This window comes from Mesocricetus auratus, unplaced genomic scaffold, assembly GCF_017639785.1.
Source record: "Mesocricetus auratus isolate SY011 unplaced genomic scaffold, BCM_Maur_2.0 Super-Scaffold_100013, whole genome shotgun sequence".
NCBI lineage: Eukaryota > Metazoa > Chordata > Mammalia > Rodentia > Cricetidae > Mesocricetus > Mesocricetus auratus.
The window spans coordinates 28,937,503-28,965,294 of NW_024429196.1; the positions used below are offsets into that span (position 1 = coordinate 28,937,503).

Below are 27,792 nucleotides of genomic sequence, written 5' to 3' on the forward strand. Positions count from 1 at the left end.
TGAAAAATTGAAATATAATATTCAAGTGTTCTCCTTCCTTCCCCCAAGCCAGTCAAATCTAAGGCATTCTGCAATGGGATCTCTCACTCCCTGATCCTGAGACTGAACCAAGACTTTGCCTTTTTCTTACTCTAACCTCAAAATGCATCCTTTTGAGTTGGTTCCCAAAGGATCTCCAGGTCTTCCCCATCCTTTCTGGGCATTTCCTACTCTAGAACATCTGTCACTTCTTGCCCTAAACCCAGGTATGGCACCCTTCTTCACAGCTTCTCTCCATCCTACATACCATCAGCCTCTACATGTTTTCAAACTTTTAAAACACATTTATTTGTTTATTTATCGATATAATCATCATTAATGTGTGTACACACATGATTGCCATATTGGCTTACATGGGGAGGTCAGAGGGCAACTTGCAGGAGTCAGCTCTCTCCCTCTATCATGTGAGTCTTGGGGATCAAACTCAGGTCATCAGACTTGGCAGCAAGCACCTTTACACACTGAGCCCTCTCAGTGGCCCCATATTCTCAGACTTTTTGATCAGTTAAACAAGCACTCTGAAGATATGTATGCATGTCTACATTACTTATGAATTTCATGCATTGCTACCAACTAGCACGGTCTATCTGTTAAAGAACTTGTCTAAAACATGTAAGATCAAATTAAATTAAGAATAAGATAAAAGCAAGTTTTTATCTTATTAAACTAAGTAGATTAATTTTTTCTGTCTTAATAGTAGAAAGCAAGTATATGTCATGAAAACTAGAAAATCAAATAACTTATTAAAATTATTTCTTTTCTTTTTGAGATTTACTATAATTCTCTTCCCTTTTCTCCCTTCAACCCTTCCCTGTATACCTCCTTGATCTTTCAAATTATGGCCAATTTTTCCATTAATTGGTGGTAGGGTATGTGTGCGTGCGTGCGTGTGTGTGTGTGTGTGTGTGTGTGTGTGTGTTCCTAAATAAATAAGTACAACCTGCTTGTCTTTATACTACCACTTGTGTGTATGTTTTCAGGGCTAACCATTTGGTATTAGACAGCCAGCTGCTCTGATCTTCCCTGGGTCAGACTATCTCTCCTGCTCTCAGCCTTCCCTGGTTGCCTGTAGTTCTTTGTCTAGGCTGAGTCTTCATGAGCTTCTGCCATCCCCTCTCACGTGGCTGTTGGTGTGGCCGTTGTCCAGCTAGTGTTTAGATAGTCATGTTTGTGAAACATTAGGGGTGTAGCTTCTGACACTCTGACATCCCACAGCAAACTCCCTGTCCTTCTGGATCGTTCTCCCCCTCTTTGGCACTCATCCCTGAGCCTCAGGTGTGGGAGTTGTGTTATAGAAGCATCCGTTGGGCCTGGGTTCCATACTCTGAATTTCAATCGTTTTTCTGTAATGGTCCCTCCATCTATCCCAAAGAGAAATTTCCTTGTTGAGAGTGAAGACTATACTTAGGAGATAATTCTTTTTATATGTCAGTTTAAGGATCCATGAGATGGCTCAGCAGGTAAAGGCACTTGTAACCAAGCCTGACAACCTGAGTGCCATCCCTATGACCCACACGATAGAAGGAGCAGACCCCTAACAAGTTGTCCTCCGACCTAAACACATGTGCCATGGGAAGCACATGCCTTTCCATACTAAATAAATGTAATTTTAAAAAAATGTTTTTTAAAAAAATCTTGGTTTGGATGGGTGGTGGTGGCACACACCTTTAATCCCAGCACTTAGGAGGCCAAGGCAAGTGGATCTCTGTGAGTTCAAGACCAACCTGGTCTACAAAAGTCAGTTCCAGGACAGGCTCCAAAGCTACACAGAAAAAACCCATCTCGAAACAACAACAACAACAAAAATCTTGGTTTAACACTTTAAAGCTCTGTTATTGAGAGGTCTGATGTAGTTCTTCAAATTTTTGATTCGCATACTATCATGACTGGTGAAGACTTCTACCAAGTACAATATGAAACAATTCATAATCCATATTTAGCAAGGACTGTCACTAACGATAATAGATGCAAGTCCATTATCCAAAACATTGTCTTTAAGTTTTTTTTTAAACCAAGTTTATTTTTGGACCAAAGAATAGTCAATAAGGCCACTGGTTTATCTGACAAACAAGCTGTCTACACGAGACGATGTCACCACCATTTCTTACTTCCTGCATATATTCCTATCATTTGTTTAAACTCTACCTCTAGCCCAAATGTCCTGTTTGCTACTAGATCCTTGTGTTCTCTAGTGGGGCACATGTCATCAAGAAGCTAGTCATCATCATCTCAGGAGTGTGCACACCTGAACACACAGCTCCAAGGACCTGTTACTGTCACCCATTACAAGAGACAAAGAGGGCCTGTGTCAGAAAGTGACAGAGCCATTGTTATTATTATTTGGCTAGTTTCTCCAGTTTGAAGTTGTGAGTCTCAGTCCCTGCAGTAAGGCTGACTTAGAAAGGGGACAGACCCTCCACCCAGTACAGATCCACTGCCCTCTCAATCACAGAACAGCAAGCAACGGACCCTGCAAGAAGAGATAAAAACCAGGAGACAGTGTTAACATGAACTGATATCCTCAGAGGCTAGACTTCAGGACCCACCCCTCAACTCACTATGAGACTTAATATAAGAAACACAGCCTCCCAAGCCCAGTCATTATCCTCCAGGGATAATAGCAGAGGTCCCGGGTGTTCTTAGAAACGAAGACACAATGTACAAAAACAAACAAACAAAAAGCACCTGGTGGATGATAACATTCCTTCTCGAACAGCCTGTTCCCTTTCTGAAGTTGCATTCTGCTCCTCCCTCCTAGTGTAAGACTGCATTTACTTTAAGTAACATCACCTAGCCTCGAAATTCTAATTTCTGTGACAGCTGTCTTCTGGCCTCCAACTTTCTTTTCATTTGTTCCTCCAAAATGAAGTTGTTTACAGAGTTGTTGTTCAGAACCAGTTCTGGTTGCTTTGGCACCACCTTGTGGCTTGTCTTGGAAATTGTGTGTGAGCCCAGTACCTAATACCCTTTGTGTATAGGGCGGAACCAAATGATTGTACAAACTGATGGTGCATCTTTTCTTCCTGGTCAATCTGTCTGGGTCGACTTTTACATTGTTCCTTAGAGTAAATGTAGTTGAATTTTTGTTTGTCAACTTTAAAATGATCTTTTATATTTCCATATTGAATTTCAGCTATCAGGTAGCAGTTTATAACGGTTTGCTAAATGATCCTTATTTTCATACATAGGGATAAATTTAATCCAAATAGCTGTTCAACATTGCACTTACAGCAATTTCCAGGTTCTACGTTTTGTGGGACCCTTAGAGCCACCCTGTACTAAGGCAGTCAAGTATAAACACCCTTTCTAACAAGGAAGGTTCTGGAGGGGTAAGGAGTCTCCCTCAAGCTGTGCAATGAGAGGCAGCTCTTGCAGAACCTGCGGACTTCAGACAGCCATCAGAACTGTTGGGTTGTATAACATTGCATCATGCCCCTAAGTCTCACTCCACTCATACAAGTGAATTCATGCAGTGTTTGTCTTTGCATCCGGCTTATTTCACTTAACATGAAGTGCTCTAGGTTCATATATGTTTGTAAGGTTGAACAGCATTCTGCTGTGTCTACATGTCACAATTTCTTTGTGCATTCATCCCACTGATGGGATCTTTGGCTGATTCCCTATCTTAGTTACCATAAACAGTGTTATATTAAACATAGTGTCCATCTCTCTCTCTCTCTCTCTCTCTCTCTCTCTCTCTCTCTCTCTCTCTCTCTCTCTCTCGGTTTTCTAGACAGGGTTTTTCTGTGGCTTTGGAGGCTGTTCTGGAATTAACTCTTGTAGACCAGGCTGGTCTACAAACTCACAGAGATCCACCTGCCTCTGCCTCCCAAGTGCTGGGATTAAAGGCATGCGCCACCAATGCCCGGCTCAGAGTATCCACATCTCTTAAGCTCATTGACTTTGTTGATTTTGTTAGTACACTCACGACCATGCAGTCGTGGATCCCACTATGCTCTAAGGCCTGTTGGTGTTGGGGTGATGTGCAATGACACAGTGGCATTCCAACAGCAGAAGACAAGGCTGAAAGTCAAGGGACAACATCTTTATTGCTACAAGAAGAAAACTGATGAAAGAATAGGTCTATTGTTTTAAGTTAGGTAGAATTTCTGCTTTTACATCTCCCTCCCTGGAAGACGGATCAAAAGCCCCAGACTTGGATGTGTTATCAGTCATCAGACCTGTGTATTGATGATGCTTCTGCCCATTGGTCATGCAGATCTTGCTGGGCCAGAAATACAACCATTCCGTTGACTGGTGGTCCTTCGGGGTCCTCCTTTATGAGATGTTGATTGGCCAGTCGCCTTTCCACGGGCAGGATGAAGAGGAGCTTTTCCACTCCATCCGCATGGACAATCCCTTTTACCCTAGGTGGCTGGAGAAGGATGCCAAGGATCTTTTAGTGAAGGTAAGAAATGGGGTCAAAGCCTGGGGGTCATACACTGAGAGAGTGCTCACCTCAAATGTGCAAAATCCTGTTTGACCCCTAGCACTGAAGAAACAAAAAAGAAAAATCAGTGAAAAGAAACAAGGAAAAGTAAATGATGCTAAGAAAGGGTTCATAAAATCAGTACTAGATTCCGCTCAGTAGTTCTATTTTCTCCCAGGTTCTGACTCGGACGTGGCCCAACATTAAAGAATGTAGTGAATGGCTTAATGGGATGTCACTGTCTCTATTTCAACTGAAGCACTGATGCTATGGGTTCTGGTTTCAAAGTCAGAGGATCAATACAGGGGGATGGGGAAGGAAAAACATGTGTCTCATGTTGTTTCTCATAGGCAGACTCCAGATGTATGTGTGTGTGCGTGTGTGTCTGTCCTGATGAGTCCATTATACTTTATTAACCAAAAGCCATTTCTCCAACCCTTATTAATTAGTTTTAAACCCAAAATTTGAAAGTGTTTCCATGGATGGGAACAGCTCAGTGACGGGTTTTCTAAGCATACAAAGGTTCTAGGTTTCTCTCCCAGTACCAAAAGAAGGAAAGAGAGAGGAAAGAAAGAAAAGAGAGAGGAAGGATGGAATGAGAGAGAGCACGTGTAAGAGAAAGGGAAGGCAGAGAGGTAAAGACAGAGAACATTCCATTTCCAAGCTCACCTTTTCACTAGTCTGCTTTTTTCTCTTGAAGAACTATTTAGGATTAAATCTAAAGTGCTTTGTACTTCCACGTCCCTAAGGCAAGTGACAGCTTGTCTGAGGCATTAGAAATATTGAGACTACTCCAGAGCTCTCCCTGGGAATCGGGATCTTGAACCTGAGAGGTGTTGACAAAGCCTCACAGGAAACTCAGCCTGAGGTTAACAGAAGTAGGTATTAAAACCGGTACCTGTTCTATACAGCTCCCACCTTCTGACTATGAGCCAAGCAAGCACCAAGCTCAGAAAACTCCCCAAATGACCAATTAAGTTCACTTCTAATGAGCAAACAAAACACATGGAGGATGAAAGCTAATTTAAAAATTAGCTAGGTGAAAAAGAAATGGCAGCAGCAAAAAGAAGCTAGTGGAATTCCAATGCAAAGTCTCACCTATGTAAAGGCAAATTCAGATTTCATGACAATCTGGACATTTATTTTACACTTGGCTGTATGAAGAGCTCAATGAGAATTGAACATGTCAGCTCCAGCTGCCATAACAAAATGTACCCAGACTAACCAGACAACATTTCTCTCTCACTGTTTCTTAACTGCTTGGCATACTGTCAGAGGCAGTATTTAAATCCCCTGCCCACAGCAAGCCCTTCTTATTGCACACTGGAATACAGATGCATGTCCGACAGCATGTCTTACAATTCCAGAGGTTAGACATCCAAGATCAAGGCTCATCAGGGCAGTCTTGGTGCTGGCTCTTTTCAGAGGAAGTATGTAGGCACCTTGCTGGATCTGAGAGAAGAGGTTGGTCAGAAAAATACTCTGTATCTCTTATTTTTAAAGACACCAACCCTATGAGATTAGGGTTTCATCCCTGCGACCTCATCTAGCCTTCATCACTTCCATAAAGTTCCTCTCTACAGTCACAATGGAGATAGGACTACATTAGAGTTTTATTTAAGGGGTCGGTCACTTGGTCTTAACATGACAACTGGATGGAGGCATCAGGACCAACAACTCCCGGGGAAAAGAGAAATGAGGAAGAGCCTTGTTCTTCCCATCATCAGATTTAGTCACCTTCAAGTCAGGAGCCTATCTGTCAGACAAGTCATCAGACAGAGGCCTTAGAGTTAGTTGCAACCCAACACATGTAGATGCTCCATAGCTAAGCTTCCCATTGTGCCTTCCAAATGCTGAGTCCCCACTCAGCATCAGGACATCTTCAGGCAACTATGACAGGTGAAGTAGGGACAGGCAGGCAGAACCAGAAGTAACTTTTGCAGGAAAGTGAAGAGGGCTAGTTGCCAAGGTAAGAAAGATTGAGTAAGATGAAGGATTATTCCTATTGGGACAGGAAGTGGAGAATGTCCAACATCCACATCTCAATGAAAAGAGCAAAATATCCATACCTCATGCAAGCTGAGTGGATCCCAAAGGCAAAGAGTCAACCTCTGCAACGTCCCTAAAGTGATGGAATCATGCTGGCCAGTCAGGGGAAGGAGCAGGTATCAGGGCAGGCACATGGCAGTGACTACGTAAGATAGCAAGAGGAACGGAACCTGCCATCATTTCAAACAACACAAAACTTGAAACCAGCCAGGTGAGGCAGGACACGCTTGGAACCCCAGAGCTGGGGTGGTGAAAACAGGTTGTTCCCTGGGGCTTACTATCCAGCCTGGCTGGACTGATGAGCACTAGGTCAAGTGAAATGCCCTGTCTCAGAAATGAAGGTAGAAAGACTGGAGAGATGCTTAAGGGTTAAGAACACCTGCCCTTCTTGCAGAGGACCTGGGATTCAGTTTCCAGCACCACATGGTAACTCAAAATTGTTTTTAGCTCTAGTTCCAGGGACCTGACACCCTCTTCTGACCTCCACAGGCACCAGGCACACACATAGTGCACAGACATACGTGCAGACCAAACAACAAGACATGTAAAATAAAAATTAATGATAAAAAGATTTTTTAAATAAATAAAGAAAGAAGAAGACACCTGAAGCACACCCAAGACTAGCCACTGGCCTCACATAGATACATATATATACCTGTACAAAGAGAGAGAGACAGACAGAGAGAGAGAGACAGAGAGAGAGAGGCACAGAGAGAGATACACAGAGAGAGACAGAGAGAAAGACACAGAGAGAGACAGACAGAGAGAGAGAGAGAGAGAGACAGAGAGACAGAGAGACAGAGAGAGAGAGAAGTAGGATCGACATGGCTCAGCAGATAGAGGCACTGGCCCCAAAGCCTGATGACCTGAGACTGATTACCAGGGAATCACATGATAGGAGGAGAAAATCAACACAAACACACACACACACATAAATAAATGCAATAAATTTTACAAAAACAAAAGTAAATGTATGACTGAATGCCACTCAACTACCAAAAATATAAAGTATTCACATATGCAGATGATCTGCAGCAGAAGAAAAGTGTGTTATGAAAATAGGCAAAAACTTGTTGAATAGATCAAAGCTTCAGGCAATTAAGGATAAAAATGGAGGAGGACTATAGACAAAAGAGACTTTAAACCACTTGGAAGCCTTTGTTATTTTTGACATGAATTAAAAATTCCTGCCCTTCCTCTTGCACACATTGCAGCAATTCGGCTGATAAAAATTTATTTCTTTTGTGCAATTTGCTGCCAATAAGACTTGTTTGCAGTTTTATCTTTCCCCCTGGATTGCTTTAAAGTTTAATCCAACAGCCTTCACAACCTTTGCCCCCCCCTCATATGCAAAAGCCCAAAGAATTCCCTCCAGGGACTTTTCCACACGCTGTAAAACCAGGAAGTCCCTAGTTCTTTGGAAAGGCTAAACAAGACTGTGCTGTGTGGCACTCATTAGAGCCCTGGTACCAGACTGTCCCCTTGAGCTCTCATAGGACGGGGCACACGAAGCCCTCTGAACAACTACACGTCGGGAAAAGCTGTGCTCCATCAACAGTTATTGTGGAGATGCTGCTCTCCAGTTGCCTAGTGACAAAATAAAAAGCAAGCACCCTTTCTCCCCCATTCATTTATCCAGGATGTCCGGTCCTTGTGTTTGGAAATGATGGGAAAGTAACGATCTTAAACAGAAATCCATCTCCCTTTTCACAGAACCATTTTCTGAGGAGGGACATGGGAGGGAGGGTGGGATCCAGGTACAACCTGTCACGGCTGCTGGTGGCTACAAATTGCTTCCTAGCCAGGCTGTCAAATAAATTTAAACAAACTCCAACTGTATCCCAGCCTTTTATGTAAGAGTAAGCTGTTTCCTATAAATATAGAAAGCTTTTACTGGCAAAAGCAATACTTTCTTCATGCCCTTGGTGTATGTGTCTTTCCTGCCGCAGAGCTCTTGACCTTTGTGTCCTTAGGACCTGGCTCACCCTCAGGACATTAAGTGAATCTGTTTGCTCATGGGAGAAAAGATAAGGATAGAAAGAATATTGAACTTTGGGGCTGGAGAACAGATTATCTTCTCATTCTCCATTTTGCTTTTTAAAAGACATTATTTTATTTCACAGGTGTCTAAGCCAAGCTCAGATGACTCTTCGTGAGGATTTTCTTGGTCCAAATGTCACATGTTGGCTAAGAATATGTAATGGAAAACTGAGTGTGGCTCACAGTTGACCTAAGGCAGTGACTCCTAACTTAATTCCCTAAAACATTTCATTATACCAATGTCAGCTAGATTTGGGTCCATTCTTAAGACACTGAAGTTTCCCATCTCATCTTGTTTCATAAAAATATCCTTAAGAGGCAGAGATCAGTCACTTGTGATCATCTCTGAAGTGGGATGGGGGGACAGATGTTTATTTCCTCTGTTTTAAAAATAATTAATCAGGGCTGAAGAGTTGGCACAGCATTTAAGAGCACTTGCTGCTCTTTGAGAGAACCAGAGTTCAGTTCCCAGCACCCATTGTATTGTGGGCAATTCACAAGCTCCAGTAACTCCAGCTCAAAGAGGTTGGAAGCCCCTGAACTCATGTGCACACCCACACATTGACACACAGACACAGAGACAGACACACATACACACATAAAAATAAAATTAATCTTTTTTTGAAGAACCATTGTGCTTTTCCATCTGTCTTCTCTCTGGTTGTTGAGTCCACAGAGAAAAGAATCTTACTGCAGACTTGGTGCCTTTTCTATGCGCTGGAAACAAGAGGCTGAGCGACAGCAAGGACAGAGGATGTGTGGTCAGCAGATAACCTGGAAATACAGCATCTCCAGTTATCTGACATTTACTCAGCAGCATTATAGTGCCAGGGATGCTGCTAGATTCTGTGGGTAATGGGAACACAAGTGGTGCCTGTCCCCAGTACCGGGGATACTGCTAGACTCTGTGGGTAATGGAAATGAACACAAGTGGTACCTGACCCCAGAGCTTACAGTCACAGGACAGAATGAATGGTATAGCCAATCTTTTTACACAGACAAGCTAACTTTAGCCTTCAGAACAAATTCAAAGCAGGCTGGTTGCCCCTAGAGACAATATCTGGTTTCCCTAGAGACAAATACATGAAATAATTTTCCCGTATTGTTTGTTGCTGAATTCAAGAGTCAGAATAGAAGCAACTTGGTTAGACATAACTTTCTCAGTAATTGACTTTTTGCACGTAGCCCCAGTCTCAGATTCAAGATGTAGCCAACTGTTTACTTAGTGTCTAGGAACCTTCAGCAACTTGAGCAAAGCCATGATTATTTACGGTCGGTCATTGTGACATTCCTAGCCTGTGAGAAACTGCATGACTTATCTTGGGTTTTGAGAAGGGGTGGGTCCCTAAAAATGTAACTTACAATTTGGTTGCAGGGAAGCAGAGAAAGAAGAGCAGAGAGCAGCGATATAAAGTGTAGAGACCAGCTTCTTGCCTGCGTGTTCTGATTCATCTCAGGCCCAAAAGGCATGAAGTCAACTGACCATGGGGTGAAACTTCTGAAACCATGTGCCAGCATAAAAGTTTCCTATTTAAAATTGATTATCTCGGGTAATTTGTTACAGTGATGGAAAAATGGCTAAATAGGAAATAAAGATTCAGAAAGCTTGCCCAAGGCTACTGGAGCCCTAAGTCAGACAAACAGATTAATCACTCCTTCCATGATGTGAATGTGCTTGATCTCTTACATGATCGCCTCAGGTTGCTCCCACTGTGTAGTACTCTTATAAAGCACTTTGGATCCTCAGGATCTCAGTAAGACTCCTCCATGGCCACCAGATGGTGATGCTGAGAGAAGCATCAGGACCATACTGAGGACCCAATGGATGTGCAATGGTTGCATAAACTTTATTCTTGGCACTTGTTTTGTTTGTTTGTTTTGTTTTGTTTTGGGGCTTTTTATTTTGGTTTTTTTTTGTTTGTTTTGTTTTTTGTTTTTCGAGACAGGGTTTCTCTGTGTAACTTTGTAAACCAGGTGGGCCTCGAACTCACAAAGATTCTCCTGCCTCTACCTCACAGGTTTTGGGATTACAGGTGTGTGCCACCATACCTGACTGCACTTGGAACTTTAAAAAAGACACTCTTATTTAATAATCAATTAATAAGAGAAAATCTCCAGTTTTCTTTTGCAGTTTTCTGCAGCATGCCTTTGTGATTTGGGGAGAGCAGAGGCTCTGAAGGTTTTCAAGTTATAAGATAACATCATTAAAAGTGGTTTTCAGTAGCCATACCCTGGTATTCTTAGAAATGGTAAAAGCAAGAAATGGGGTTGAAACCCTTGTGGGAGACACTTGGAAAAATCCCTACAGTGTGCCACATTTTCTATCTTAAAGGCCATAGTCTCCTTAAAACACCTGAGCTGTGACTTTATAGACAAATGTTTTACTGGTGCAGAAATAAGAAGACACCTGGGGAACCTGTTTCTTTCTGACTCTCCTGCTGCATAGGCCTGGGCAAGCTAAAGTTTACAGAGTTTCTGGGTTGCTCTACCGTTCTTCTGACATCCATTGTGACTATTAGGTGAAGTGACAGGAGAGAGGGTAGTAAAAGGAGAAGGTACCCAACACTGGCTGAGAGGCTGGAGAGATGAGCACCGTGCTGAATAGTATTTGTCACCAAGCCTGTGGAGCAGCTGATGACTGTCGGTACCCAGAGGCCTCAGAGGCCTTGCGGAGACATCAGCTAACTGTCAAGGACTAGCTGACATGACACACAGTCCCCACAATGCTGGACTCGGATAGGGCTCCTTCATAAGAAATTCCCATTTGGATGGGCAGTTAAATCAGACAAATAAGTTAATCACTCATTCTGTCCAGCTGAGGTTCTTTTTTCCCCCTTGGGGTTTTTTCAAACACCACCTCACTGGAAAGTCCAGGCTGACATCATCTAGACTGGACCACACTGGCGTCCAACTCATGATCCTCCTTCCCTCTTGAGTAATGAATTTTCAGATGCATACCACTGTGCCTGGCTTACGCGGTCAGGAATTTCAGACCAGAGCTTACAGTGAACAAATATGTGTGGAGGTGGGGTTGCAATATGTGTTTATGTTACATATATGCTTAGCCATGCACAAAGGCATGCATGTGTGTGCACATGCTTAAGTCCACATCCATGTGATTGTATACGTGTTTGCATGCCTCTCTATGTAATATGTATGTGCAATATGTACATGTGTATGTCTGTATGCGTATATATGTGTACATTACTGTTTTATTCAATCCTAAGGACGTCCCTGTGATACAGACACTTGGTATATGTTCTAGTTTCTCTTCTGTTGCTCTGATAAACACTATGAACAAAAGCAACCTGGGGAGGGAAACGTTTATTTCAGCGTAAAGGTGACAGTCCATTATTGAGGGAAATTGGGACAGGTACTCGCATAAGAACTGCAGCAGAAGCCATGGAGGAATGCTGCTTCCTGGCTTGCTCCCTGACTCATGCTTAACCACCTGACCCAGTGCCTCGTTGCAGGAGATGGGAACTACTCTCTTTCTGCTTCCTTGCAGCTTTTTGTGAGAGAACCTGAAAAGAGGCTGGGTGTGCAAGGAGACATCCGCCAGCATCCTTTGTTCCGAGAGATCAACTGGGAAGAACTTGAGAGGAAAGAGATTGACCCGCCTTTCAGGCCAAAAGTGGTAAGGTCTCCCCGACTGGGCAGACTGGCTTCAGCCCTTCTCCTTTTGTCACAGGCTGTCACCCTAATCAAGTAACAGCAGTTCCTGAAGCCTGCCCCAACCCCACCCTTGGGGGTGGGGGGACATGCTTCTTCAATCCACACCATTTAGCTAAAGGAGAGGTTGGGGGGTGTTCCTGTTGCCTGCCAGATTTAAACCGTGTCATCAAAATTCACCTATGGGAGGAATAAATGGCAGAACAATCCCAAGTTGAACATCTGTTTCCGAGAGGGACTGTCGAGAGGTGGGGTTTTGCACGCAGTACTTTTATTCTTCATGGTCACAGTCTGGGTGACTGAAACCTGTACAATGGAATTCTTTCATGTGAAATGAATTATTCTAATAAAAGAACTGATGACTCAGGCTTAGGACCCACTGGTTCTGCACACACTACAGCCTACATAAGCAAAGTTAAGATAATGAACTTGGCAGCTAATTTTCTTCCCTTTTTTTTTTCTATCCTCCTTAAACTGTGACCAAGAAATCACCATACGACTGCAGCAATTTCGACAAAGAATTCCTAAGTGAGAAACCCCGGCTGTCATTCGCCGACAGAGCGCTCATCAACAGCATGGACCAGAACATGTTCAGAAACTTTTCCTTCATTAACCCAGGAATGGAGACTTTTGTTTGCTCCTGAACCTCATCCCTCCCCAGACCGGAAGGGATTTGAGTAACACTTCCAGGGGTCTCCTTTTCAAGTTGGAAAAGAAAAGAAACACTCAACAGCAAAGGTGAGGAGACTTTGGTCTCCTCACTTGACCTGTTACCTGTAGCCGAAGCCAAGTCTACTTCACTAATGACGTCATCCCGTTATATCTCCTGGTATCTTTCACAGCAGCCCTCGAAGTTAGATCGTTATTAACTCTAGTCATTTACTTGAAAGATGGTTCCTGATACTGTGAAAGATTCGAAACGTAACTCTTCTCTTGCCCTAGCAGCAGTTGCTGGTTGGTGATGAACCAAGGTGCAAATGTGAACACATTTCTCAAGACTGGAACAGCAGAATGCCTCTTACAAAAGTGGATCCCACTCCGCCACGGAGAATGAGTGCCTAACCCATGTTGTTCTGTGCGTGTCTGTGGAAATGTAAATGGCAGAAGGGAAGGAAAGGGGGAAGCCCTGAGTGGGTTGTGATGGGATTCTCTCCAATAAACGTAGCTTGGAACTTAAGATTTACAAATCTGTTCATTCTGGCTAGCCCTGACATTCACAGAGCAGAGGAAAGTAAGTGGCGATGAGCAGAGCTCATGTCACCAACAAGGAGGGGCATGTTGCCTGTGTGGAGCATCTTGTTCACACAGAAGTAAATATAACCGACAAAGACGGGATGGTTTGCCCAGCAAACGTTTACCTTCCATCTGTTCTCTTCATGAATGTAGCCATTCATTGCCATCTCCTCATCACACAAGAAATGAGGTGCATGATTCTTCTTCTGCGATAAAGAAAACCAATCCCTTATCATGCTGTTCCTGGTGATTTGATGACAGATAATTCCCTCTGGGTGTGCTGCAAGACAAACCACCCATGCATGCTATTTGCAGCAGTCAGTCCTGTTGGGTTAGAGTACTAACTATACCCTTAAAGTATTCGTGCTGTTTGTATATTTTGGTGAGATGTTGTGACGATAACGAAGAGGTGGATATGTGAAGTGAAATAAAAGAAGAAAAAAAGGAAAGACGCCTCTTAATAGTTTGATTCTCTTCCTCTTTCCCCCGAAGACACACTTCCATCACCGTGGCCGACAAAACCTAGCCAGTGTTGGGTTTGTTTTAAAACTGAGGAATTAAGAAAAAAAGTTGCTCATATGGGTGAGACATTCAGGTAAATAAAGCATCATTGCCAATATGTTCCTCTTGCCTCTCGCCTGAAAGATTTCTTGATGGAAGGATCCACACAGGCCGCCTTCAGACCATACCTGGCCTTAGTTCCTCCAATGGCGACTTCTTCTAGCCCTGGTGAAATGTTCTCCTTCCTCATTCACCTTCCTGTCACATGTTATATAGGAACAAAGCTCCTGTCCAGCCTGCCTTCTGGAATTTTCTGATGACATTTTCCTGCACACTCTCTTGCCCCTCTGTTGACTTCTCGTCCTTCCTTCCACCCTCAGAAAGCCCCTGCCTGCCCTCGCCTTTGCTGGCCCTGGTAGTTTTCCACTTCTGGCATGTAAGCAAGCACCACTCCATGCAGACAGTCACAAGTCTACATCGCCAGCTGTAGTCCCTCTGCTAGCAGACTATAGTAACCCAACGTGCCCAGAATGCGTTTGTTCCATTGTTAGGAAATAGTTCTGCCTTGTATTTCCTATTTCTACTAAAGGCCCCACCACATCCTCCATTACCCAGACCCAGAACCAGAATTATCATTAGCAATCCCTTCTCTCCTTCCAACTTCTTGATCTTTATTTTTATGCCAAATCCTATGATTATCATCCTTTGTATAGTGTGATGGTTATCGATAACTGTCTAGATGGGTTTAGTATTACCATGGAAACAAACCTCCACGTGCCTCTGAGAGATTCTAGAGTTCAGGTTAACCTGTGAGACATTTTCTTGATTTGGTGGAGGTGGAAAAAGACACAGCATTTACTAGGTTGGGATCTTGGACTCTATGAAAAGGAGAGAGATCAGAAACAAACATCTGGTTCCTTTCTCCAAATGAAAACTGACATCATGAGGCAAACACACATGTTGAAAAATCCATGTAATGTTCCCTAAGTAAAACCCCCATGGACAAGTTCCTGGACTTCCTCTTTGCCTTGAGTCCAGTTGCAACATCTGAGTTTCTCAGCATGGTGCAGACACAGGAATGAGTTCTCACCTCTGTGTCTCCCTGATACGATTTTATTTGCCTCCGATGCACCATTCCCACCTATCCAAATCCCCTTTGTCTCGCAGATCAAGTGACTGGCCCACCATGTCACATCCTCTGCCTCAGCTCCCCTATCACCAGATGCTTCCTTAGGCGCATTCATCCTTTTTTCTGGTGAGCTATAAACCCCCAGTGGGAAGGATCTCTGTCCAATTTATCTCTGTATGTTCCATAGCCACTTTTCTCATTAGTGATTAAAGAGCTGTCAAGTGAAGGGATAAATAAACACATATGTTGGTGGCTCTACTGTATATGTGTACCACGTTTCCCCCATCCACTCATCCATTGATGAGCATCTAGGCTCTATACTTGACTACTGTGAATACTGCCACATTAAAGATGGGTGTTCAAATATCTCTACTGTATATTAACAGTGTCTCATTTGGCTATATTATAGCCTCCCACTTCCCACAGGACAGAAGTCCCAACTCCAAAGCAAGCAGTGACTTGCATGTTCTGGACTTGTCATCCCTGTCTGGCTTCATCTTCCACCCTTTGTCCACTCACTGCCTAATTTTCAGAAACTGAAATTCTTGTCCTTTCGGCATCTTAGTTTTTGTTTTGTTTTGTTTGTAGAGTTGAGGGTTGCATCCAACACCATGCATATGCTAAGTGTCTTAGTGAGGGTGACTACTGCTGTAATGAAACTCCATAACCAAAACAACTTAGGGAGGAAAGGGTTTATTTCCTTACACTTCCACATCACAGTTCATCGTCAAAGAAAGTCAGGACAGGAACTCAAACATGGCAGGATTCTAGAGGCAAGAGCTGATGCAGAGGCCATGGAGCTGCTTACTGGCTTGCTCCCCATGGCTTGCTCAGCCTGCTTTCTTATAGAACCTTAGACCAGCAGTCCAGAGATGCCCCCCACAGTATGCTGGTTCCTCCCAAATCAATCACTAATTAAGAAAATACCCTACACCATCGTGACATCTGGCCCAAGTTTCCACCAACAGCCATGTCTGGGTTGGTGGTCCTGCAGCCCAGCTCTATGATGATGTCCATAGTCAATATTAGCACAGGGGGTCACTAGAATCATACCGTGCTAAGCCAGTCCCACCCTTCACTGGCCCTGGAATAACTGGCCTTGCCCCTTGCTGGATACTTCAACAGGAGAGCTGGACCTACCCCTCAGGGGAAAGCTAGTCACTGCATTAGGGAATGATGGCCCCATCCCTCACCACAGGCATGGACCTCACCTGGGCAACATACTAGGACTGATCCTGTCGTCAGGGACACAGGTGAGCTGGCCTTGAGAACATGAGAGCAGCAGTGCTGACCATGCACCTTACCTGGGAAAGACAGTGGAGCCGGCCCTGAGTGTGGGTGAGCAGGATATGCGGGCCTGAGAAGGGAGGGCTGGCTCTGCTCCTTGCTACAGGCTACATTGGATGAGCTAACCAAGGCAGTGCTGGAGAGCTTGCCCAGGTAGTGATGATGAGGGAGAGCTGGCAGAGTGACCAATCCGGCTGCCACCCAGGCCCAAAACCAGGGTTGTGAGTTAGCCCACCCTCATCTATGAACTGCTGGAGCATGTGAAGGGAACAGATCTGCATATCCAAAGCTGCAGGGTCTCCACAGCACAAGATAACAGCAGAATAGCTAAGAGAAGCCCCGGTCAGTGGTGGAGCAGAAGCAGAAGCCTTGACCCAGACCAATGACTTGTGGCAATGAACACTTGCAAGAAAGATGGACTAAACTGTGTGACACTATAGCTTTCACTACAGAATTCTTCTTCCTTTTTGTTTATTTTTGTTTTTGTTTTGTTTTGCTTTGCTTGTTATGTTTGGTCTTTGGTTTTTCTTTTAAATTTTGTTTGGGGAGGAAGTTTGCAAGGGCAGAGGGAGGATTCGAGTAGATGGAGACATAAGTGGGATCAGAATGCATGATGTAAAAATTCACAAAGAATCAATACAAGTTAAAAGAATTTAAAAAGAGGAAAGGAGGGAGGGAGGAAGAAAGAATGTCCCTACAGCCTTGCCTATAGCCTAATTTTCCTCAACTGATTCCCCTTCTTTCCAATGACTCTAGCTTGAGTCAAGTTGACATAAAACTAGCCAGCATACTAAGCGAACTCTTCCCCACTGGGCTGCATTCCTAGCCTCACCTGATTACTAAACATGAGACTCAGTATGCCTTGAATGGTTTTGTTACTCTAAACCCAGCCAATTCTTAGTCACAGTTCTGTTGCTATAAAGAGACACCATAGCCATGGCTACTCTTATAAAGGAAAACGTTTAACTGGGTGGTTTATAGTTTCAGAGATTTAGTCCATTATCACCATGGCGGGACATGGTGGCAGGCAGGCAGACATGGTGCTGGAGAAGTAGCTGAGAGCTCTACATCTAGATCCATAGTCAGAAAGAAGAAAGAGTCACTGGGCCTGGTTTGGGTTTTTGAACACCTCTAAGCCTACCCCCAGAGACACACTGCCTCCCACAAAGCCACACCTCTGAATCCTTTCAATCAAGTAGTACCACTCCTCAGTGACCAAACATTCAATATATGAGTCTATGAGGGCCATTCTTATTCAAACCACCACAGACTCTCAGTCCAAATTTGCCTTGTGGGGAATGCATTTCCTGGCCCAAATTAGATAGCTCTTCCCATGACACTTCTTTCTCTGAGCTGCATATCTGGTTCTATGCTGTGAGCTCTTTGAGGACTAAGACCTTTGTCCCTGCATGCCCAACACATCTTAGGTAGTCATAAATGATGGTAAGCGTATATATTAAACATTAAACAGAAGTACCATGAGATGTCATTTCTCATCTTTTTCTCCAAAAGACCAATTATCAATCAATAATCAATGGTGGTGTGAAGATAAGAGGGCCAATTTAACTAGACTGCCCATATGATTAAAAGTTTCCTTTAAACTTAGAATCCTCTCATCCCAGACAATGGAAAGAGGGAGGAAATGGAAGAAGAGGGGGAGAAGGAGGGAAGGAAGGAAAGGAGAGGAAAAGGAAGAAAAAATGCTAGAAAGGATGTAGGAAAATGCAACTTTATACATTGTTAATGGGGATGAAAATTAGTCTAGCAACTGTGGAAAATGTCATAGGGATTCCTTAAAAACTAAAATTAGAATGACCTTGGTATATTATTCCTGGGTATACATCCCACGAAGTTAATATCCATAGAGATACTTGAGCATGTGTGCTAATCGCTGAATCATGTCATTTGTGAAGAAATATATGGAGCCATCTTGCTCCTGTCAGAATGGCTAAAATCAAAACCGCCAATGACAGTTTATGCTGGAGAGGATGTGGAGAAAGGGGCACACTCCTCTACTGCTGGTGGGAGTGCCAACTTGTACAGTCACTTTGGAAATCAGTATGGTGGTTCCTCAAGAAAATAGGAATCAGTCTACTACAAGATCCAGCAATTCCACTCTTAGGCATATACCCAAAATATGCACATTCATACAACAAGGACATCTGTTCAACCATGTTCATAGCAGCATTATTTGTAATAGCCAGAACCTGGAAGCAACCTAGATGCCCCTCAACTGAAGAATGGATGGAGAGAAAATATGGTACATTTACACAATGGAGTACTACTCAGCCGGAGGGTGAACAAATGGAATCTTGAAATTTACAGGCAAATGGATGGATCTAGAAGAAACCATCCTGAGTGAGGTAACCCAGTCACAAAAAGACAAACGTGGTATATACTCACTCATATATGGATTTTAGACATAGAGAAAAGGAGTACCAGCCTATAATCCACACCACCAGAGAAGCTAGGAAACAAGGAGGACCCTAAGAGAGACATACATTGTCTCCCCCCCCCCAGATAAGGGGAAAGGGACAAGATCTCCTGAGCTAATTGGGAGCATGGGTGTGGAAGGGGAATTAGGAGAAAGAGAAGGGGAGAAGAGGAAGGGAGGAGAGGACATGAGAGAGCAAGAAGATCTAGTCAGGGGAAGAATAGAAGAGAACAAGAAAAGAGATATCATAAAAGAGGGAGCCATTATAGGTTTAAAGAGAAATCTGGCACTAGGGAAATGACCAGAGATCTAACCCCGGCTAACAATCTAAGCAATAGTCGAGAGGCTACCTTAAATGTTCTTCTCCGATAATGAGATTGATGACTACCTTATATGCCATCCTAGAGTCTTCATCCAGTAGCTGATAGAAGCAGAGGCAGACACCCCCAGCTCAACACTGAGCAGAACTCTGGAATCCAGTTGCAGAGAGGGAGGAATGATGAGCAAAGGGGTCAAGACCAGGATGGAGAAACCCACAGAAACAGCTGACCTAAACAAGGGGGAGCTCATGGACCCCAGACTGATTGCTGGGAAACCAGCATAGGACTGTCTCAGACCCCCTGATCACGGATGTCAGTTTGGAGGTCTGGTTAATCTATGGGACCTCTAGTAGTGGATCAGTAATTATCCTTAAGTACATGAATGGACTTTGGGGGTCCACCCCACATTGAGGGTTACTCTCTCAGCCTAGATACACAGGGGAGAGTCTAGGCCCTGCTCCAAATGACATGACAGTCTTTGAAAATCCCCCATGGAAGACCTCACTCTCCCTAGGGAGCAAAAAGGGGATGGAATAAGGGGTCAATGAGGGGCAGGGGAAGAGGGGAGGGAGAGGGAACTGGGATTGACATGTAAAACAAGCTTGTTTCTAATTTAAATAAAAAAACTATGTAAAAGAAAGACATATATATGTATGTATGTATATATGTACATATACATATAAGATAGAAAGAAATATATGGACCTTCAGGCCATCCTGTTACACAGACTAGGTATGAGGTAGATAAGCAAGTATATCATACGCTTAAAAGTCATATACGAAGATTTTTTTAAAAACTTGATTTAATTAGGGATGAGAAAAGAAACCAGAGTCAGGGAGGAAAAAGGTAGCAGAGGGTAACTGGGAAATAAATACAATGAAAACACACTACCTGAATGTGTAGAACTGCAGCCTGTTGCTATGTATAACTAGTGGGCATTAATAATTATAGTAATAAATAAAATTCCCTTTCAACCATTTGCTTTGATCTTTTTGCCTGTCAACCTTTTTCCAGGAGCTTATGGCTAGTGCTATCTAGACTGAGCCTCCTGAGCTGCCTCATAGACTGTGATGGAGATGACCCCTAGAAGAAGAAAAAGCAAGCAGTGAATTCAGGATCAGGAAAGTTGTCTTTTGCTTTGCTATTTTTTCTGAATGAAGAAAGGCCCATTGACTTGATTAAAGATGTCAGTCAACATGGTGAAATATTAACCAAGTCAAAAATCTCTGTTCTGAGATTTGTAACATACTGGAAATGCCAATAGACTCCATGAATCCATAGACACGTTTACTCATGGGAACAATTAGCCTTCATGAGAGCAATAGAGCAGCCTTTGCAATTGGCTCACTATTCATCACTTCAGGGGAAATGGATTGTAACAGGAATAAAGATGAAGTGGCCTGAGAGGGATAACAATAAGAAAACCATAAAGCAGCAAAGGGCAGCAATCATTTGGCTACATTTGTAGAAAGTCAGATCCAGAAAATTCAATAGACTTATTTTCCTTTAATGTAAACATAAGAGATTAGAAAAAAGTCGGTTTGCTTCCAAACAATTAGAAGAACAAACAGAACAAAAGGAGAAATGTAAAACCAACCACAAGCAGGCATGCTTTTATACATGCCATTAATCAGTATGTCAATGAGTTAAATCTCTTTAGTAAATGACAGTCTCCTGTTGATGTTTTTAATTTTGTGCTATTTAACAGCAGACACAAATTAGGTGACAAGATTTTTTGGCAATAAATGGCTAAGAAAAGATACTGGATGAGGTGGTGTCTGTGGCCCCGGGAGCAAGATGAGATCAGTGAATGGAGAATCCCTGAGTGGTGTTAAAGGGTAAAGGGAGAACCAAACAAGATTCCTGAGTGGGGGTGACAAGCCTCACCCGAGGGATGCTGAGCAATGAAGAATTTGATCAGATATCAAAGGTGGCAGATTCTGGCGAAACTAACCGGATATGTTTCTTGCTAAAATCAAACACTGAGAAAATGAACACAAGTCCAAATGTTGTGAACTAGCTGGCAAAAAAAAATTCAGAGACAAAACCCCTGACAGGAGTTTGGCGAGGGGAGAGTCTTCATCAAGACACAGGGAAGAGATGAAAAGAAAAATCTCAGTTTAAGTAATATCAATGCTGGGCAGAACATAGTTAAAATTTTAAAAATATATAACTTGAATAAAAATATCCAGAATACATAAAAATGTAGAGGCTGATAAAAATGCAAAACAGATAACTATATCATCATAGTGAAAGGCATTAAAATACCACCTCAAAAATCAAAACATTAGGCAAAAAAAAAAGAACGCTGGAAACCTGAAAAAAAGTTTAATAAGCATAAGCTAACAGAAAATTCAAGTCAGTAAACACTAAATACAAACCCCGAGGAAAAACCAATCAGGACTTAATAAAGTTTAATGAGTTAAAATATGGAAAATATATCTGGTATGTGGTCAAGAAAGGAAACTGTGGGGAACATTTTTATTCTCAAAATCTAAACAAAACCACCAACACACCTTCAGCAAGCTGTAAGTTAAAAGACTCCAGTCTTTCACAAGAGAAGATTAACAACAGAAGGTCTGGCAACAAACTTCCATCTAGCAAGTGAAAGCTCACTCATAAATAAATACCTCAACATTAGAGAGCAAATAAAACACAATGCACAAGCTACTTAAAAACAAATAACAACAGGAACAGCATAGATTACTGAAACAGTTCATCTTCGCTGTAGCAGGATTTAAAATCACCTAGGAGACATTGTCACGTCTGAGGCTGTTTCTAGGGAGGCTAGATTGAGGAGGGAAGACACCCTAAATGTGGTAACTGAATGAAAGGGGGTGGGGTAAGCAAGCTAAGCACCAACATCCGTTTCTGTTTGCTTCCTGATTGCGGATGCCATGTGACCAGCTGTCTGCCCTGTCAAAACACTAGCCAGGCCAGACAGCTGGTCATATGGCATCCGCAATCAGGAAGCAAACAGAAATGGATTAGAAGGTGTAACCTTGTGAGAGGAGCTGTGTCACTGGGGGTGGTGGGCTCTGAGGTTTCTAAAGCCCCTGCCAGGCCCTGCCTCACTGTCTCTCTGCCGCCTGCTTGTGGATCAGATGTAAGCTCTCAGCTATGGCTCCAAGGCTATGCATTCCTGCCTACTGTTACAGTGTTCCCCATCATAATGACCATAGATTTAATCTCTGAAACTGTAAGCAAGTCCCCGGTTATAGAGCACCTTGGTCATGGTGTCTCTTCACAGAGATAAAATAGTATTTAAGACACCCTTCAGAAGTGAGACAAATAAACCTTTACTTTCTTGTACTGCTATTTTAAAGTTTGGTCATAGCAACAACAATGAAAGCGATGAATACAAAAACAAACAAACAAACAACAACAAAAACTGGTGTTGAGAAGTGGGCTGTTGCTAGGATGGCCTGACCATGTGGCTTGTGACTTTGGAGATGATTTTCAGGAGGAACGTGAAGAGCTAAAGACTGGAGAAAATCAAGAGTTTTGTGGGTCTCCCCAGTGGGAATTTGGACAACTGGAATCCTAACACAAATGCAAGCAGGAAGGGTTGGGTTCCAGGTAATCCTCTCAGGAAACACTCCCACAGACGTGTCCCAAGGTGTGCCTCCTAGGGCATTCCAAAACTTCAAGTTCAAAATGAAGAGGTAGTGGCTAGAGAGATGACTCAGTGACTAAGAATGTTTGCTGCTCTTTCAAAGGACTGGAATTGGGTTCCCAACACCACATTGGGCTTTAATGGCCATCTGTAACTCCAGCTTCAGGGGACCCAATGCCTTCTTCTGACCTGTAAATATACATACACACACTTACATGCAGAAAGGAAGGAGGGAGGACAGTTTGAAAAGTTAAGAAATTTGTCCCATTTTCAGTAATAGGAAAATGAAGAAATGACCAGGCCTGGCTATACGTGTACTTTTAAGATACATTTCAAAGAAACGTTCCTTTGTCAACATTTTTTTTCTCTCCATGTCTATATTTTATTATGCTCTAGGTCCCCGAATAAGATAGCTTTCTTTTGACCAGAAATAAACATTACTGATGACTTTATTGTCTTATGATGCATAAATGAGTAAGCAGACTGTTAATACATTTTTTGTGACAGATGTACCTTTGTCAACATTTTAAAAAATATTAATCGTGATTATATTTCCTATTAGACGCAAAGCTTTTGCAGACAGCCCATGTTCACTGGCACTGCCCTGTGTCCGGGTGCAAATGGTAACTCAACCTCCCCCGAATATGATTAGTCCAGACACACCACCATCCCATTAACCATGCAGTGAAAAACTAGCTTAGCTACTCTCTAGGGGTTTGCAAGGAAAAAGGCATCCATTTCTGAGCTATCCTATTTCTTTTCATGCCAAGTTCAACACAGAGTTTAGAGGCTTGTTTATTCCATAGCTTTAATGCTTTTTCCCAGGTTTCAACTCCTTTCACTGTGTTAGCTAATCTCTTTCAAAATTTTCAGTTAAAAGGGATTTGCGTGGGGGGAGGGTGGAGCACTTACTGACGTTTATTTCACAGGTTTGAGGAGAGATTTGAGAGAGTTGCCCAGGGACCTTTTTCTTCTGCACTACTTCGAATCAAAACAAGTGGTCCCAGATGACCAGACAAGTCAGAGGACTGTGTGGGCCTGGATTCTTAGAGGAAAAAAGAACAATGCCTTTCTTCATTGACAGGTGTGGTCCTTTCCCCATGGATGCCTTAATCTGTGTCCAGAGATGGGTTTCATCTCAGATGTCAGGAAAGGAAAGTGCAAGGAAGCCATGTTACCCACAGCCATCCTAACACACACACACACACACACACAAGGGTAACCAGTTGTTCTTCTATGACATTCATAGAATAATTGACTGCAAACATTTAACAGGCTGTGGGGGTGGGGGGGGACTGTCTTGGGTCAAGACACCAAGAATGTCAATGAGGTAATGAGCCATTGGAGTGAAACCCTCCAGAGGCAGGACTCATCAATACTCCTCCTACCATGTCCTCTAAGGCTAGGTCTGCTGTGTTTATTTACAGCTACAGTGTTTGCATTCCCACAGATGGCTTTGGGCACCAACTGGTTCTACATAGCCCATATCCATTCTCCTCTCTCTTGTATGTTTTTAGGTCAAGCATACTCACCATGTGGGTCTGATTTTCAGTGGGTACACACAGTATGTCTGTCCACATTGTTTATGAACTTGTATCAAGTCTGTTGGCTAGTGACTATGAGGGTATAATGGGAATGTAAATATAAATCCTGAATGCCCATAAATGATGTGGAGCAATAATATCTACTAGACAAAAAGGATTGTTAGTTTCCTGTCTTCTAACATTAATATCCTGAGCCTAGCAAACCATATAAGGACAGTTTCATGGTACAAAGATCTTTTGTCCTCTTTTGGATGATTCAGGCCAGATTACCTACCTTTCTCCCTCTAGGATGACCAGCTGTGATATACATCAAGGAGCAACTTGACCTTGAGTTTCCTGCACTCTGGAATGTTTTTCAAAAACAATAGATCTTCAAGGAAGAAACTGTGTTGTCTCACATCTACTCTATCATTCTTTTCCAACACCAGTACTTTGAAACTCAAGGAGCCCCTCCTCCCAATCCAGATACCCTCCTCACATAAGACAGTCACATCAGAAAGATAGCACACTTGTGGAGCTTTGAATTAGAATGTCCCCCATAGGCTCATCATCAGGAAGTGTTGTCATTAGGGGATGTAGCCTTGTTAAAGTAAATTTGGTCTTGATGGTGTAGTTGTGGCCTTGTTGGAGTAGCTATGGCCTTGTTGGAAGAAGTGTGTCACTGGTTTTGAGGTTTCAAAAGCCCAAGCCAGGCCCAGTGTCTCTCCCTACTGCTTGCAGATCTGGATATAGAACTCTCAACTACTTCTCCAGCAAATGTCTCCTTATGTGCTGCCATGCTCCCTGCTGTTATGATAATGGACTAAACCTATGAAACTGTAAGCTAGTTCCAGTTAAATGCTTGCCTTTATAAGAGTTGCCCTGGTCATGGTGACTCTTCACAGCAATAGAACAATGACTAAGACAATACTTAACCAAGATCCTGCTGGAGTATTCAACAATATGAGAAGAAGTGTTTGTCATTACTTAGGTTGCAGCAAGAGTGTGTTACATTAGTCTGTCCCATACTTTTGAAGCAATGCAATGATTTGAAAAATACATACTGTTAGTGACTGATTGAAGCATGGAGTTGAAGACTAGAGAAAGCTCAAGGGGTAAAGAGTTTACTGTGCAAACCGGTGACCTGAGTTTAAATCCCTAGGATCCATGTAAAAACTGGACACTGTGGTACACATCTACAGTCCCAGTCCTGGGATGAGAGGAGATAGGTAGATTCCCTTGGCTTGCTGGCCAAGTCAGTGAGCTCCAGATACAATGAAGGACTGTGTTTCAAACAATATGGTGGAGAGCAGTAGAAAGAGAGCTGACTTTTACCTCTGATTTCTGCAAGCACACACACGCATACATGCACTCATATAGTGACCTAATTCACACACAGACACACACATACACTCACACACTGACCTGTGTGTATACAGAGAGAGATAGACAGACACACACACACACACACACACACACAGAGTACAGAGGAGGAACCTATTTATTGCTTTCACTCTTATTTTGTACTTATAACCAGATGCACACATTCCTTCAGATTTCTCACTATATTTCTATTCAGTTTTAGCAATCAAGTCTATAGTCTTTATTCCCTGCCACACAAAACAAATCCCCTACAAATATGCCCACAGGCCAACCTGATCTATATAATTCTTCAGTTGAGACTTCACTCAAATGACTCCAGGCTGTGTCAAGTTGACCATCAAGGCTAAGTAGGACACTAAATCTCTGACTGTGTATGAAAACAAGCATTTGTGTTTGCCTTGCTCCAGATGAAAATGTTCACAGATATTGACCAAATCCACCCACACAGGAGAGAAAGCGAATCCATATCCTGGAGTGGGCAGCCTGTGGGGAGGAATGGCCTTTGTTCTTGAGTTTGCTGTGCAATCTTGAGCAAGTCATTTCATCCCAATTAATAGGGTCAGCATGGGAACAGCAGAGGTTCCTTCTAACCTGAATGTTTTCTGGTTCAAATATGAATCAAAATCCTAAGAAGCTAAAATGTCAGTGAGCAATTCTTTCCACACACAGGTCCCCACTGATACCACTCTCCAGATGTGGGCCAATCCCAGTCCTCTCGGTTCCTTTCAGCTCTCTTCTTCCTCACAAGCCCTGCCCAACCTCCTCCAGCTGCCACACAGAGACCCCACCAGGCCCCCACCAGAGTCAGACAAGTATATGAAGACTGTTAGCCCTTAGGCATAATAACCTATCCACTTCTATTCCCTCTCTACTGAAAACAGTGCCTCATTTCCCCTTGCTTTAATAACGAATATTTCCTGTGTGGTTTGTTGGACAATTAACAACGTTAATATTTGCTTCATATTTTAGACTATAAATAGTTCTCACATATGTCTTCTTATTCTTACAGAAAACTCTGGAATCATTTATTAATATATCCACCTGAAAAGCAAAAGAACTGTGGTGGCAGGTGACAGCCACTAACCTCCAATCACACCAGAATGTTGACAATGGAAACTTGAGCCTCTTGATGTGAGGTTCTACTCCATTATGATATACAGGCTTCCAGCTGCATCTTGCCACCAGTGACCATTGACTACGACTGACTAGAGAGTTACAAATGGGCTCTCCCAGTTTTGGGTCACAGCTGGTTCCACATCTAGGAAAAAGACTCAGCGATGGTCTGCCACATGTGTGGTAGAGTTCTTAGAACTCCAAGTCCCTGTCCCCATTGTGCTTACCCCCAGACCCCATCTTGCCAACAGAGATGAGGACTATTCCTTGGACCCCAGCCAAAGGTCTTGGAAAGAGAGATACACTTACTTCTTTTGAAGGGTTAAAGAATTTTTTCTTTATTTTCCTTCATTCTTTTGGCCATAAGTTTAGCACATTTGGCAGCCTCCTAGTTTTTTCTTGGTGTGTCCTTTCTTCAGAGCAGTGCATGGGCATTTGTGTAGCATACAGTTGGAGTAACAAGATGGTTACAAACTTTAGCCCTCAGCTTCTCTCTATCTTTGCTGTTTAAAGGCTTTCTGACAACATGGTTGACAGACATCACCTTCTTTGGAGAGATTTGAAAAGCTTGCAGATTTCTCAAGCTCTTTTGGGGCCCTAACCACCAAGGCACAGTAGTACCTGTCAGTCAAGAAATATCCCTTCTTTCCTTTTGTTTTAAATAACCTGAGTTAGAATACTCAGTTGGACACCCACAGTACATCCTGAACAGATTTGCACTTCCTCTACCCAGTTCCCCTTGGTCTATAAAAAGAATGCCCCTTACTCGACAACAGGCACACTTTGCTTTGGATCAAGACATCTTGTTTCACAGAGAAACTTGGTCTGTTATTCCCACACTTATTTAGACCACACAACCCTTCTCCTCTTCATCCAGAGCATCAGCAGCAACTTCTGCGGCCACGAGTTCCTCAAAGAAAGTACAAAGTTTGTGTCAACCTCCACTGCATTGAGTTTCTGACAGCAGTGACTGGCAAGGAGCTATTCAGCTTTATCTTGACACAGCTAAAAGGGAACAGGAATG

General features: G+C 43.0%; 1 protein-coding gene across 3 annotated transcripts in view; it reads left to right on the forward strand.

Moving 5' to 3' along the window:
* The window catches only part of Prkcq (protein kinase C theta), a 136,454-nt gene extending 122,543 nt beyond the window's left edge, over positions 1–13,911 (forward strand). For all 3 annotated transcript variants that reach the window (XM_005071722.4, XM_040755536.1, XM_013114617.3), the window contains 3 exons: positions 4,259–4,447; positions 12,066–12,194; positions 12,715–13,911. In XM_005071722.4, the coding sequence (XP_005071779.1) occupies positions 4,259–4,447; positions 12,066–12,194; positions 12,715–12,873 (477 nt within the window). In that variant the 3' untranslated portion in view covers positions 12,874–13,911. The remainder of the gene's footprint in view (positions 1–4,258; positions 4,448–12,065; positions 12,195–12,714) is intronic.
* Positions 13,912–27,792: the final 13,881 nt, after the last annotated feature.